The sequence below is a fragment of the Fusarium musae genome, chromosome 3, assembly GCF_019915245.1.
Source record: "Fusarium musae strain F31 chromosome 3, whole genome shotgun sequence".
In the NCBI taxonomy this organism is placed as follows: Eukaryota; Fungi; Ascomycota; class Sordariomycetes; order Hypocreales; family Nectriaceae; genus Fusarium; species Fusarium musae.
In genome coordinates this window covers 2,714,099-2,727,763 of record NC_058389.1, presented here as the reverse complement: position 1 = coordinate 2,727,763, position 13,665 = coordinate 2,714,099, and the positions used below count along the sequence as shown (strand labels likewise).

Sequence of the window (13,665 nt, the reverse complement as noted above, 5' to 3'; positions counted from 1 at the left end):
CGACGTCGTATAGTTGTCCACAGATGCAAGGCGGACTAGCAAATTAAAGAAACCTGCAAAGAATATATGCCAAGATCTTTCACAACAAGGGTCGTCGTCGTCGTTGTCGTTTTTTTTTTTTTTTGCATGCATAAAGAAAGAGGTCAAAGCATGGATGTTAGGAATGCGTCAAAGGCAGAGCCCAACAACATCACTGCTAGCTACATACTGACACTCAACGAGTTCCCCTATTGAGTTTTGTGCAGGAGGTAAAGAGTTTTGCTTGTGTAAGCAATCAACGGTCGAGTCTCAAGATGAAGCTGACAAGGTTGCAAGCCCTTGTCAAAGCGACGTTGTTCCGTCTTATTCCATGCAGGTTAAGTAGTGCTAACTAACTACCTCGGCTTAGCGTTGGAGTTATTCAAACAGAGATCAACCATGTGTCAGCATGCGCATTGATATGCCTACCTACCTACATACATACACACACGCAGCGGACATACCAATCGACAGGTCTGAGAGTGTCTTTCTTTGCAGGGAAAAGCCGTGAATAGAACGAAGTTGAAATCAGAGTCGAGTCTGTGCAGGCCTTGTTGCTCGGGCCATTGCCGCAGGCAGAGCAGAGCGGAGCGCGACAGTCGGAATAGTCTGCAGGGTTCAACGAACCGTGCCGCAAGCGAGGCGATCCAGGTCGAGGTGATATTTCTGGCGATATGAACTCTCCATAATTGATTGACTGATTCCGGCTTCCCTCCCAAATTTCCGCACCAACAGCGGTTGAACATTATGAGAATCCTTTCGGGTGGGGGACATCGACATCGACATCCAATGCAATCCGATCTTTTCTGAGCGACGGCCCCTAAAGTGGTACTGTCACCTGTACTAACCTGGCACTGGTAGCAGCACTCTTGCTTGGTCCCTAGCTTCTTAGCAGGCAGGGGCTGACTGGTTCTCAGTTCTCTGAGAGTAACTAAACGACGAGTGTTCTCCTCTTGGAAACGGAAACTCACGAACGACTAAGCCATGAAGCATCCCGACGACTCTGGCCCAACTGCAACTGGACCACAATCGGCTCGACCTCGGGCTTCCCTCTCTGTTTCTGCCTCTGCCTCCCATAATCCACGACGGCTTCCTGTCAATCCCCGCCGGCACAAGGTTGCTCCCGAGCATCGCAAGCGTGTCGCTACAGCGTAAGTTGATTAGTTTCCATGTGTCTACCCATCTACAGTACCACACTACTGTAGCTGTCTATTCAATCAGTATATCCTGCAATCGGTTTGTTTGTATCAATCTTCTTTTATGTAACATCTATCGATGTATCAATTTCACTTCAATTATACTCAATTATTCCTGCGTTTCGGCAGACGTACGTCAAGCTTGACTGAGGTTTTCCCCTCATGTCACTGACTTACAGTCATATCATCATCATAAGAGAAGCTCACGTCTTTATCTAACACACGTCTCGCTGAAAAGGTGCAATGCTTGCAATGTGAGAAGAGTCAGGTGCTCTGGTGAGCACCCGTGTCGCCAATGCCAATCCTCTTCGCGCGACTGCATATACCCTCTGCCTGTTGAGAAGGTGAGCATCACGCGCTCAGAGCTCGAGGATTTGAAACACAAGGTCGAGCTCTATGAACGTGTTCTTCGAGACACTGTCCCAGCAGCTGTATCAAACGCCGTCCCGGATTCTGCAAGCCGCCAAGAACTTTCAGATTTGCTTGGTTGGACCGCCTCTAACCATGAAATTGGATCATCGGCTGTTAGTCTAGCGGCACAGACAACGCCAACGATAGATGCAACAACGCATATCGGGCGAGTGCCTCCTGAGCTTCCTCAGCTTCAGTATCCCAGTATACATCGACAATTCCAGCAACAGCCGCCTCATCTTCATCTTCAACCTCAGCTATCAGATACTCGAATACAGGAACCCAGCTATGGATTATCTCGAACACATTCTATCCAGCTTTCACATCCCGGGGCGACGCCTCAAAATCGGCAGGATGACGAGGAGAACTTGGTATCAACCGAGGGTCGCCTTTTGCATGACCCTGACGGCTATGCTCGTTTCCTAGGTGAGACCAGCGGCGCAACTTTCCTCGACTACTTGAAGGAATTCATGACTACAGTTCTGCCTCTCGCGTATCAAAATCTGCGTCCAGGTTCTGATGGAAGTGCGTTTTTATCAAGTCTCGGTCGTTACCAGACCTACGACTCGCGACCTTTGCATGATCGAGACGTTGACCCGACATGGTTTCCTACACCCTCAGAGATGGACTCAATGTTATCCGAGCTTCGTTACTTCATCCAAGACGGTAACTGCCAATGGCCAAGCGGAGGAATCTACTGGTGGGGGGATCTCTCTTCGACACCGACAATACCATCCATGGAACGAGACTCGGTAAACTTACGTCTCGCTAAGTGCCGTCATTTGGCTTTCTATCAGACTGCATTTGCTGTGGTATCTCAAGCCATGATCATGCCGCCTCAGGATATCTCTATAGACCCTCATCTCAGTGAGAACTACTTCAGTCGGGCCCGTATGCTCCTCGGGAACCCGCTTGACATTACACGCTTTACGCCCAACGAAGTATCGGTGTTGACATTAATGGGGTTCTACCTGATAGAGATGAACCGCCGTGATGCCGCATATATTTGCGTGAGTAACGCTATGCACATCAGCATCATGCACGGCGCACATAGGGGCTGGCTTGACGAGAGTGGCAAACGCGTATTCTGGACGCTGTATGTACTGGATCGCTATTTAAGCTGCCTCATGGGGAGACCCCCGACCATCATGGACGACGCAATCCGGTTGCCCCTTCCTTGCGATGCTCCGTAGGTATCCCCGTTTGTCTGCCCCCTCGCTCTGGCTAACTTCATTCGATAGGTCTATGCCTCCAGCAGAGGGTCTCAAAGCTCATGTTGAGCTTTCAAGGATATCATGCCATATCGTGTGCAATACGTATCGCATTTCCCCTTCAGAAGACGCCGTAAGACCTGTGAGAAGCCTCGAAGGGGAGATCAGTATGCTCGACGGGTGGTGTCTAAAACTCCCACCTACGGTGCAGCTCGCAAGTAACGGGTTGAGCGATGACCCAGCCACTTGCTTGCTGCACATGCACTACAACCAGGCAATTTCTCCATTTCCCAATGTCTTTCGAGGCTAGACTAACATGTCCCTTAGTTAATAATCTTGACTGTCCGCCCCGTTTTCTTCGCCTTGGTTAAAAAGTCATTCGCGGAAAAGCTGGTCTCGCGACAGTGTTCCTTGAGTTCACATCCGCAACTACCTCTACTGAAGCGATGCATATCATCAGCAGAACACAACATTCAGCTCGCTCGACAGATCCTACTTGTCAATCATCCTCGAAAGCTGCTCCAAGCCGGTCTTCACTTCATTTTTAACGCTGCCATAGTATTGATGTTACAGCAGCTGGTAGAGGATCTGTGCCCGTCTTCTCGGAGTGAGAAGGTTCGTTCACTTGACCTCGACTTTGTGATTGGGAGGTTCGAGGATGAGAGTCGAGTTGGTAGCAACTACGGCCGGGACTGTGCTACGGTGCTTCGGGATCTTCGCGTTCTTGTGCAGCGTCTTCCTATCCCTGTTGACATGAGCACTGCAACACGTTCCGTCAACATGACACAGACTACGACCACCTACGATCCGATCGCAAATCGATCGCATGTTGACATGGGACAGCAATGGTCAGATAAGCTGACATCAGAGGCACTTCAGCAGCCTATTCTTGTTGATCAAGGCCACATATTATATAATGAGTTGGTTTCGTGGATTGATGTCGATTGGCAATCTAATAATGGGTATCTCATTTGAGTTGGAGTTGGGCGCCCCGTGAGCAACAAAAGTTGGCGACTGATATTGGGTTTTTTTTACTTACAGAACAAAAGTTGATGCTTTTGAGGTTTAATTCTAATGGGTATTTGAGAGACTATCCTAGGGGCATCTGAATGTAGGATACGCAGTCACGATGATTTAGGTGTTGATGACGGACAATTAAATGTCCTCTAATGGTAAATGGCCAACGACCTATCGGCCCAAGCGTGGTTCAAATTGGGATTCTCCACGAACATGATCGGGTTCAAACATGGAAATAAGACAGACAAGGGTATTCCTGGTAACTGAATTCATGAGTGTCGCTTCTGTCTTGATGTAATTGAGAAGAGTGACGTGTGACAGTCATGTGATGAAGCATGTGGTAAGGTATTCGCAATCTTCCTTCCTCCCTTCCATTGGGTTCCCACGCGTAAGGTAGCAATTGTCTCACCCACGAAAATCCTACTCGGCATCCTAACGTCTCATCTTTTCGCTTGTCAACCGACCCACGGCATGCACTTGATCTCCCGTTGTCATCTTTGACCGTCCAAGATCTGCAGTCTTTTGTCACGAATGGCACCTCTCAAGCACAGAGAGGTCGCGACGAGCTTCATCTTCAGATTCCCCGCTGACGGTGAGGCCAAGAAACCCCAGGTTGCTCTCTTCCGCCGGAGCAGTCACGTAAACACATATCAGTAAGCAAAGTGTATTACCTTATCAGTGAACCCGTGCTTACATACTAAGGCACAAATATGCAGGCATTTCTGGAAGTGTAGATGACACTGACGCGGATCCTCTTGCCACAGCCTGGAGGGAACTTGCTGAGGAAACAACTCTTGCGCATGACTCTTTACGCCTTTTTCGGAAGGGCAAACCCTTCTCGTTCGCTGATGAGTCTATTGGAAGAGAGTGGACTGTCAACCCTTTCGGTTTTCTCCTCAAATCCGAGAGCGACGGTGGCCGCGGTGAGGCTGGCATCAAAATTGACTGGGAGCATGAGGGGTACGAATGGTTCGATCCAGATGCAATCAACGACTCAGATGACTTTGAAGGTGTTCCGCGCATCCTAGAGAGTCTTAGAAGGGTATGGTTCAACGTTGACTTGGGCCAAGAGGCAGGCAACACTCTTAGCCGGGGCTTGGTCGCTCTGCAGGAAGATCACGAAAGCGGAGCGCGCCAGCTAGCCACCAAGGCTCTCGATACATACATCGATGTCATGAAGCAAGTCGATTTCACTGACCAAGTTCAGTGGTGGAACAATATCAGGTTTGCGGGATGGCACCTCTGGAAGAACGGGCGAGAAAGTATGGGCGCATCTATCTTGAACGTTGTTCTATCAGCTTTGGACATAGTTCAAGACGGAATCCCACCCCGCGGCCCACCAGATAAGAGCTCGATCGATAATATCGTCAGAGCCTTGGGGGATTACGCCCGCGACCGACAGAATACCACTTCAAGAACGGGCGCGGTGTTCCAGACTTTCATAGAGCAGCATCTGTCGGGAGACGGGCCACTCAAGATCCTTACCTTCTCCTCTAGCTCAACTATCACCTCGGCCATTACTCACATTATGGGAAATACTTCGCGACCTGTGGAGGTTCATGTGCTCGAATCCCGACCACTCTTCGAAGGTGTCAAGATGGCACAGTCAATTGCTTCATGTGCCAACAATTCCAAGGCCAAGACCCGCTTGATAATCCACACTGATGCAAGTGTTGGCATCGCAGCAAAGGACATAGATATTGTGCTCATCGGGGCGGATCTGATCGACAGAACAGCCGCGGTTAGCAACAAAGTCGGTTCTCTGCCTGCTGTTCTGACAGCCAAGTACGTGTCTCAAAAAGCCAAGATTATCGTTTTGTCAGAGAAAGAGAAGGTGCTCCCTTTTGCACCGCCAGGTCAGGAGGAAAACGATGCATGCGAGGTTATGCAAGCTTGGGGAGACTTCAGCTCAGCTGTGAGGGAGGTTCCCCACTCTCTGGTCACTGTCAAAAACGTGTACTTCGAGTGGGTGTCACCCGATTTGATCGATCACTACATCACTGAGGACGGCGTCACCGGTCGTGCGGGAATATCGAGCTATGCCCAGGAAGTTGAGAAAAAAGCTGACCAATATTTTACCAATCTCTGATGCCAAAATCCGAGTGAGACGATCTGTAGCATGGTCCTTAAACCCGACAATCTGGAGAGTTATATTACCTCTTACACGGCACAACCAATAGCAATAGTATATGGCACCTTGGTGCCTCTGGATGCCTTGGAACGTCTGACAGAGACTCGGATTCACAATATCGAAATATGACCGAATCAGTATAGCTGTGGGGGTTGTCTTACATCGCCTGCCCAGTTGGAGGCTTTAATTCCTTATGCAATCTCTCCTGCCTGGTGTATCTGCCATTGGAGAGGTTTCTCAATCGCCATTAATGGGGATGGTGGATGTGCACCTTACCACTCACTTAGAGTGCCTGTTCAGGCGTTGGAAACTTTACTTCAGCTCACCAGAGGGACCAACGTTCGACATGAGAATATTGTAACCCCTTTTGCTCGAGGCGTTATTCTAGAACGTTCATTCAAGCCACCCATAAGCCCTTGTTGCAGTCAAGGCGTATCGACAGAGCGCCAAGTGTGGAACAATACGTTCTCAGTAAGCAGCGCGAAGGATCCTGGATTCTGGGGTATATGTCAGCCTTACAGCCCTAACGACACAGCCCAAGACTTGACGAAGTTGATCATCAGCAACATGATTTGCTCATCGCGGCAAACTTGGAATTCCATCCCTGGTTTGCACATAATTGTGGAGGCACTTGTCGATTCGTTCTACGAGTACCCGCTCCTTGGTAATGAGTCAATATGGGCCTCCTTAGCTCAATTCCCGCTACTTTTCGACCCCAATACAGCCATCCACCACGTTTAACGTGCTTTCCACGGGCTAAAGATGCGGTCAGTTTGTGTCCCGACGCTCTAGCAACCTTGATCGAGGGTACAGTAGTGGCGTTGAGCATCTGCCTATTCGAGGCACTTCCTGTCAGCCTCAATCCCGAGCATCTGGTCTGCTGTCAGATTCTTACTTCATGATAGGCCAGCAGTAAACCTTGATTTATATACGACCGTGACAAACAGAATGACGTCCGGATCGGGCCTGCACATGGATCACGCTTACCAGATTCTTGGGACAACGGCTGGAAGTCGGATCATTGGTCCGACCCCCAATTAATCCCTGGGTCTTAGGAATAGATGCGGAGATATCATCAAGAGCCTCCAGGTGTGTATGTTTGGGATACCTGTGCAAGCGATAGTTGCCTGCCAAACGCGTGCCTATATGAACCCAGCAACGACGCCAATATACTGCTCGTAGCATCTACAGTATATCACAAGGAATTTGCCTGTCTTCTCCTTTTTCAGGAGAAAAACAAACTACTTACATCTATATCTGAATCAGAAGCAGCCATGTCCGACCGGGAAGCCCTCCAGCCGAACAAGTCGAGCAAGACTCCATCGAACCATCCCGCTGCCTACTCAGTCGAGCAGAACAAAGAGAGAAGTCGGGCGCTCAATCAGAAGCTCGATTTTGCGTTGCTTCCGCTTCTTTCACTTCTATATCTATTCAATGGTCTAGATCGTGGCAACGTCGGTAATGCCGAAACACAAGGTAAACAACGTCCTAGTCCCCCACCTCTTGTACGTGCTCGATCGGTTATTGACAGCTTGTTATCAGGTTTTACCACAGACATAGGGGCTGAGCCTGATGATTTGAATGAAGCGGTCTCTCTATTCTTCGTCACTTTTGTTGTCTTGCAGCCCGTTTCTGCCGCAGCTGGCCGTTATATTGGTGCTAAGCATTGGATCCCTTTTTTAATGGTAATTAGGCCGTGCCGCGACTAAGAGCAGGAAGTTACTGACACATTCTTCAGTTTGGCTGGGGTGCAGTAACAATTGGTCAAGCATTCATCAAAGGACGTGGTCTGTAGTCCTTCCGTTCGCTCCCAAATCTAGTCAACCCTCTTCTGACCTTACTCTAGGGGCGCTCATCGCCACACGCTTGCTCATTGGTGCTTTTGAAGCGGGCTTCTATCCCACAGCCGTAGCGTATTTGTCATTCTTCTATCCCCGTTACGACTTTTGTGTTAGACTCGCTCTATTCTACGGACAGTATGCCATCGCTGGAGCCTTCTCAGGTTCGATCTGTAAGTTCTAGTTGTAACAATCTTTCAAGATAATTACTTACTCCTTCAAGCATACGGCATTTTCCATCTCCGTGGTGGTGGTCTTAAGAACTGGCAATATCTCTTCCTCATCGAGGGAGCACTGACATGCTTCTTTGCCATCGTTGCTTGGCTATGGCTACCTAAAGGCCCTGGCTCTGCATGGTTTCTTCGTCCAGATGAACGAGAGTTTGCTGTCGAACGCATGAAGCAAGACAACGCCGAGTTCGTACAGCATGAGTACAGCGAAGATGGTATTGAAGAGAACCGCTTGAGCAAGAGAGATTTTGTGGAAACGATGAAAGACTGGAAGCTGTGGACTGTCCTTCTGCTCAACATCTGCGCCAGTGTCCCCAGCGGTGCATTCTCGGTTTTCCTGCCCCTTGTTGTTCAGGGGCTGGGTTATGAGTCTATCCTTGCCAACCTGGTGTGTTTTATTTCCTCTTCTCCCCAACTGGGCTTGACTGACTGCGAGTGATCTAGATGACAGTTCCGCCCTTCGTCTGTGGTGCTCTCGGCCTGTATGCCTTTGCGCTAAGTTCGGATCACTTCAAGGAACGGGGATACCACATCTTGGGCGGCCTGGTTATTGGTATCATTGGCTTGATCTTTACTGTTACAATCTCCTCGAGTACCGGGCAGTACGTTTCACTTTGTGTGCTCCTATCTGGTGTATACATTTCGGCTCCTCTCACCATGGCATGGCTCAGTGGCAACACGCCTGAGCCTGGCAAGCGAGCTCTTGTGCTTGGCGTCAATGGTTTCGGTAATCTCGGAGGCGTGATCGGGGCGCAGTTGTACCGACAACGATATAAGCCCCATTACAAATTTCCATTTTACGTCACCCTGGGTTTCCTTGCCATTGCTTTGGTCGGATATTTGTCTTATCGATTCATGCTTGCAGCGGTCAACAAACGCAAGCAGACGATATTGAGCACCATGTCACCAGAGGAGATCGAGAGTGAGAGACTCAACGACCGCCGATACGCAGACAAGAAGTTGACTTTCATGTATGGGCTATGATCGTGTCTATATAAACACGAACCGAGCACAGCTGGTCGCTAGAATTAGAATAGTAGATAGATGCGTATGCAGATACAAGATCTGTTTTTCCCCGATATCATGGTTCCTTTTCTGCAACCTTCATGCTGGCCAACTGGCTCTGCAATCCTTGCTTTCCTATCTTCATGGCCATCTCCAACTCCCTTTCTTCATCTCTCAACCGGGCTTTACTAGCCGCCACCTCTCGATCGCGCTTCTTTTTCTGTTCCTCCACCACACGGTTTCTCTCCTCCAGTGCCTTCTCACGCTTCTCGCGTGACTCGCGCTGCTTTCGTTTCTCTTCGTTGTCCCTGGCTGCATCTAGGTCCTCTGGTGGGGGAGGCAGATTGCTCACGTAAGCCTCGATCAAAGGATCGCGGATCTTGGGCTCGAGGGATATGAAGCGAATGTCGGTGAGGACCGGGTCGGGTAAGCCGGTAGATAGCGACTTGTTGTTTAGTAAGTGCACCGGCTGGGCCTTAAGCAGGGCAGTAAGATCGGACTTGAGTTTGGATTGGGGCATTTTGAGGCGACCAATGTGTTCTCGGTATGCCTTCTCGCGATCCTTGTCGGTGATCTTGTGATCTTTCATGACGTCCTCTTTCTTGTATTTCCTCTTGAACTCGGGCCAGTACAACTTCGGTGTCGCCTTTTCTTGCAGGAATGCCATGTAAGCAATACGAGGATCCCGCTTTTCCTGCCTGGCTCGTTGCTCCTTCAACTCTGCGATCTTCTCACGCGTCCACTCGTCCCAACAATCCCGGCGTGCTTTCGTGGTGCTGAGTGCTGTATATCGCAGGTCATCGATGATTTTGCCTTCCTCCAGGAGTTTCTCCCACGGACTGTATGGGTTGATGTTGAAGTCGTTCAAGAGATCCTTGAACAAATATTTCGCGTCGTCTACGGATAGAGGCACTCCCTCGGCACCTTCAGGCCATTCTTCAGCGTTTCCGTCGTCGTAGTCGCCCGGTTCAAGGCCGTAATCGTCTCCCATGGCCTGTAACTGAGCTGCAAAATCAGCTTCTGTGAATTCCATAGGGGCATCTTCGTCTGCATCAGGATCTGCAGTCCGTTGCCTTTTGGAGGGGTGTTCTCCATCGCCTTCGCCTTCGTCGTCCGTCACCTCGACCTCTTCATATTCGCTATCGTCGTCCAATCCAGCCACCGGGGTGTCCTTCTTTTGCGGTGTTGCTTGTTCTTGCTGCTTTTCATCTTGTTTATGCTCCTTTCCTTGATTCCCTCCTGTTGCTTTCTGCCTTAGCCGTGCCTTGTCAAGCTCCAAAATGGCTGGCATCAACTTCTCCGGTATGCGCCAGTAGCTGGCATTCTTGACAGGGTTGTATACGAAGCGCCTCGAGTACTTGGTATATACGAGAATCCATGGTTCACAACCTGGAATCGGCTCCTTTCTCCTCGGCTTGTCAACAGGCTGTGGGCGCGGTCGACCTTCGAAGCCTCCACGACCTCCTCCATGCCCACCTCGTGAACTATTATTATACCTTTGCCCATTATTGCCTTGGTTGAATTGTGCCATGTAAGCATTAGCAACGTTGGGATCGGCTAAGTGTGGTATTGAGCCATAACCAGGATATGCGGGAGCTGGTGGTTGCGCTGGCTGTGGAGGCGGCTGGGCTCCTGGACGCTTGTATGTTGATTCCTTTGTTTCAGCGTTGTAATAGTATGTATGCCCAGTCGGTGCGATATGCTCGCTCCATCCTGGCGGGAGCGGTGCCAGAGCGGCTGCCGATGGTGTGTGTGTCGACTTGAGCATCTCGCTTCGTCGCGTCGCAAACTATGACATCAGGTTGTACATTCAGGAGCTGTTCCTAAAACGATGCTTTATAGGCAAGATGTTCACGCAGGTAGAGGTTCTAGATTTCCGATTGTCGGTGTTCCATCGGTAGGAGTTGTCTTGGTGAAAAGTTGTTATGGCTGAGGGAAAGTAACGAAGTTTCCTGGTTGCCAGTCGTTACAGAAGAAATCCAACAGAGCTTGGGCCTGAAATACCTTAGTGGATGGTGATTTGACCCTACCTACCCTGTAGCTGGGCAGCTCCATCTGAAATTGGTACATCGACTTATTTTCACTCCAAAGTTGGATAAGGGAATTCAAGTTTAAAGCATTGCTTGGCATTATTGTCTTGGATGCAAAAATGAATAGATATTGTTCTGTTATGCCCCTCAATACCGTTTCTGCGTCCAAGGTGCTACTGATTTGGAGGTACATCTTGCAAATTGTAGGTAGAGAAAACAACAGCGATCATGCCGGGGTTGAGTTTAGAAGGGTTGATAGTTCATTATAGCCACTTGGTCCTGGCTTTTGGTTTCTTGAGGACTAATAATGAACGTCGGCAGTATACTTTTGGTGTACATCAGTTACTCTTTAAGGTATCTGCATTCTTTCATTGATACGGTATGGGCCCAGAAAACCGACGGAAGATCAGGGGTCCTCATTCCCGCATTTGGTAACATGTCCAACCTCAGCAGGACCTCTTACGTCTTCTCAACAGCACTGAACTTATGAGCCGCGCCTCTTTAACATGACTCGGTAACAAAGACAAACGCCCTCTCATTTGCCGATACAGAAACACTGCATTTTCCAATTGTTGCGACACTGCAGTCTGCCTACCTATGTTCCGTCACCTCCGCCCGTCAAACCTGATTTCAACCATCGACGTCAATCATGGCTCCAGCTCATAGCTATGGCTCCTCCGGCGGACCAATCTCATTTTTGAGGAGATATTGGAAGGTATGGCGGTTCTTAAAATCGGTATTTGGTGTTATACTCATGACATACAACAGACAACTCACGCGCCTGATTATGTCGGCTTCCTGTTTCTCTTAACAGGCTGGATCTTGGTCTGTACTATATCGCCAGTGGGAACTGAGAACAATGGTTGACAGGTTCACAGACGGTCCTCTTCGTCAACCCATTTCATCGCATGTTCTTCATAAACGACCTGCAGATCTCGTATCCCTTTGCGGTCCATGAGCGTGTCCCTGTCTGTACGTCTCCAACATCAACCTCAGCTTCTGTGACTGGACTTAACAAAGACTACCAGTTATGAACTTCGTATACGCCCTTTTCATACCGCTGGGAGTTTTAATCGCTTACAACATAATCGCAAGGTCGTCAGCAGCCAAGCATGAAGTCACTTACCTCTCGTTCCTTATCTCTATTGTACTCACATCCTTCATCACTGACATCATCAAGAACGCTGTGGGTAGACCTCGTCCTGATCTGCTAGACCGTTGCAAGCCCGCAATCGGCACAAAGGCCAACACCCTTGTTACCATCGATGTCTGCACGGCAGAAGATGGCCACATACTACAAGAGGGCTGGCGATCATTCCCTTCTGGCCACTCATCCTTCTCATTCGCTGGCCTTGGTTTTCTCAGCCTCTTCCTCGCCGGCCAACTCCATGTGTTCCGTTACTCGGCTGGCGGTCGTGATCTAAGCCGCGCGTTGGTCTGCCTACTGCCGCTCATCGGCGCTGGTCTAGTCGCTATATCGAGATGCGAGGATTATCGCCACGACGTCTACGATGTCTGCGTAGGCTCAGCTCTGGGCATGAGCATTGCGTATTGGAGCTACAGACGGCACTTTCCTCGCCTCTCAAGTACGAAATGCGACGAGCCTTATCCACGACCAGGAGTTGATACTCAGCCGGGATGGCAACGAATCACCGATGATGAGGAGGCAGCAAGAGGGACAGATGTAGGATTCGAGATGGAAAACTTGAGAGGTTCGCGACGCTGATATTGGGGACTAGGAATAGTTTGAATTCTTGTCCGAGATGCTCTGGCTTAGACTGCATTGCATTACTCTTCCACCGAAGCATCATGTGTTCGACAACACTTTTAGACTTGGTCAAGCCAGGCGTTGGATAAGTCTTGTTTTGTGGTCATTTCGTGATATTATTGTACAGGGGCAGATAAGAGTGGCCCCGCATTCCTCCCCCCATCTATCAAGAATCTATAGCCTGTTACTTACTTTTCCTCTGTCTCCTCGTTCTTTGCCAGGTCATGCTCCTTCAACAACGCCGTAATCTCATCGGCACTCCACAGGCGGTGGTAAATCTTGCCGTCCTCGGTCTGTCCTACTGTCGCGAATTCAACTGGGAATGACGTTAGCAAGAGTTATGGTAGATATTATAGACACGACGTACTCTTCTCGCTGCTCAGCTTGGTAGAATCCATCGTCTTGCTGAGAACCTTGACCGCCATGCCGCAAGCTTCCTTCAGAGTGCAGTCTTCCTTGTAATCCTGCTTGAGGAGACTCTGTGCGCTTGCGTTGTTGGCACCCGCACTTGTAGCCTTCCAGCCACCATAGTTGCCAGAGGGGTTGCTGAGATAGAGCTGGAATTGTCTACGAGGATCCCAACCGGCGTAGATGAAAGACACACCGAAGGGTCGTAGGCCACCGTGTTGGGTGTATCCCTGCTTAAGATCGCAAAGTCGACGCACAAGCTGTTCGCAAGGAATGTCTTCGTTATAAGTGAGGAGGTATCGCTGAGCGGCTTGTCGGGCGTAGTTGATAAGAATGTTGGCATCGGCGGTCATGCCAGCGACGGCGCAAATCATGTTGCTAAACGAAAATATTGTTAATAAA

The 13,665-nt window shown here is 49.6% G+C and overlaps 7 protein-coding genes across 7 annotated transcripts; 5 read left to right on the top strand and 2 right to left on the bottom strand.

The window, feature by feature from the left end:
• Positions 1-1,002: 1,002 nt before the first annotated feature.
• J7337_004296 (uncharacterized protein) lies at positions 1,003-2,818 on the top strand (the record flags this gene model as incomplete). The annotated part of the gene is made up of 2 exons (XM_044821991.1): positions 1,003-1,169; positions 1,483-2,818. The coding sequence occupies 2 exons, from the start codon at positions 1,003-1,005 to the stop codon at positions 2,816-2,818; spliced, it is 1,503 nt and encodes a 500-aa protein (XP_044683324.1).
• Positions 2,819-3,152: 334 nt separating this feature from the next.
• Positions 3,153-3,811, top strand: J7337_004295 (uncharacterized protein; the record flags this gene model as incomplete). The annotated part of the gene is made up of 2 exons (XM_044821990.1): positions 3,153-3,162; positions 3,300-3,811. The coding sequence occupies 2 exons, from the start codon at positions 3,153-3,155 to the stop codon at positions 3,809-3,811; spliced, it is 522 nt and encodes a 173-aa protein (XP_044683323.1).
• A 573-nt stretch (positions 3,812-4,384) lies between these two features.
• On the top strand, positions 4,385-5,942 carry J7337_004294 (uncharacterized protein; the record flags this gene model as incomplete). The annotated part of the gene is made up of 2 exons (XM_044821989.1): positions 4,385-4,506; positions 4,556-5,942. 2 exons carry the CDS (start codon positions 4,385-4,387, stop codon positions 5,940-5,942), a joined length of 1,509 nt encoding a protein of 502 aa, XP_044683322.1.
• Positions 5,943-7,258: 1,316 nt separating this feature from the next.
• Positions 7,259-9,036, top strand: J7337_004293 (uncharacterized protein; the record flags this gene model as incomplete). The annotated part of the gene is made up of 6 exons (XM_044821988.1): positions 7,259-7,460; positions 7,527-7,669; positions 7,723-7,771; positions 7,831-7,995; positions 8,046-8,440; positions 8,497-9,036. The coding sequence occupies 6 exons, from the start codon at positions 7,259-7,261 to the stop codon at positions 9,034-9,036; spliced, it is 1,494 nt and encodes a 497-aa protein (XP_044683321.1).
• Positions 9,037-9,133: 97 nt separating this feature from the next.
• On the bottom strand, positions 9,134-10,825 carry J7337_004292 (uncharacterized protein; the record flags this gene model as incomplete). Its single annotated transcript, XM_044821987.1, has 1 exon — positions 9,134-10,825. One exon carries the CDS (start codon positions 10,823-10,825, stop codon positions 9,134-9,136), a length of 1,692 nt encoding a protein of 563 aa, XP_044683320.1.
• Positions 10,826-12,117: 1,292 nt separating this feature from the next.
• J7337_004291 (uncharacterized protein) lies at positions 12,118-12,813 on the top strand (the record flags this gene model as incomplete). The annotated part of the gene is made up of 1 exon (XM_044821986.1): positions 12,118-12,813. One exon carries the CDS (start codon positions 12,118-12,120, stop codon positions 12,811-12,813), a length of 696 nt encoding a protein of 231 aa, XP_044683319.1.
• Positions 12,814-13,043: 230 nt separating this feature from the next.
• J7337_004290 (uncharacterized protein) lies at positions 13,044-13,637 on the bottom strand (the record flags this gene model as incomplete). The annotated part of the gene is made up of 2 exons (XM_044821985.1): positions 13,044-13,171; positions 13,223-13,637. 2 exons carry the CDS (start codon positions 13,635-13,637, stop codon positions 13,044-13,046), a joined length of 543 nt encoding a protein of 180 aa, XP_044683318.1.
• Between the last annotated feature and the right edge of the window lie 28 nt (positions 13,638-13,665).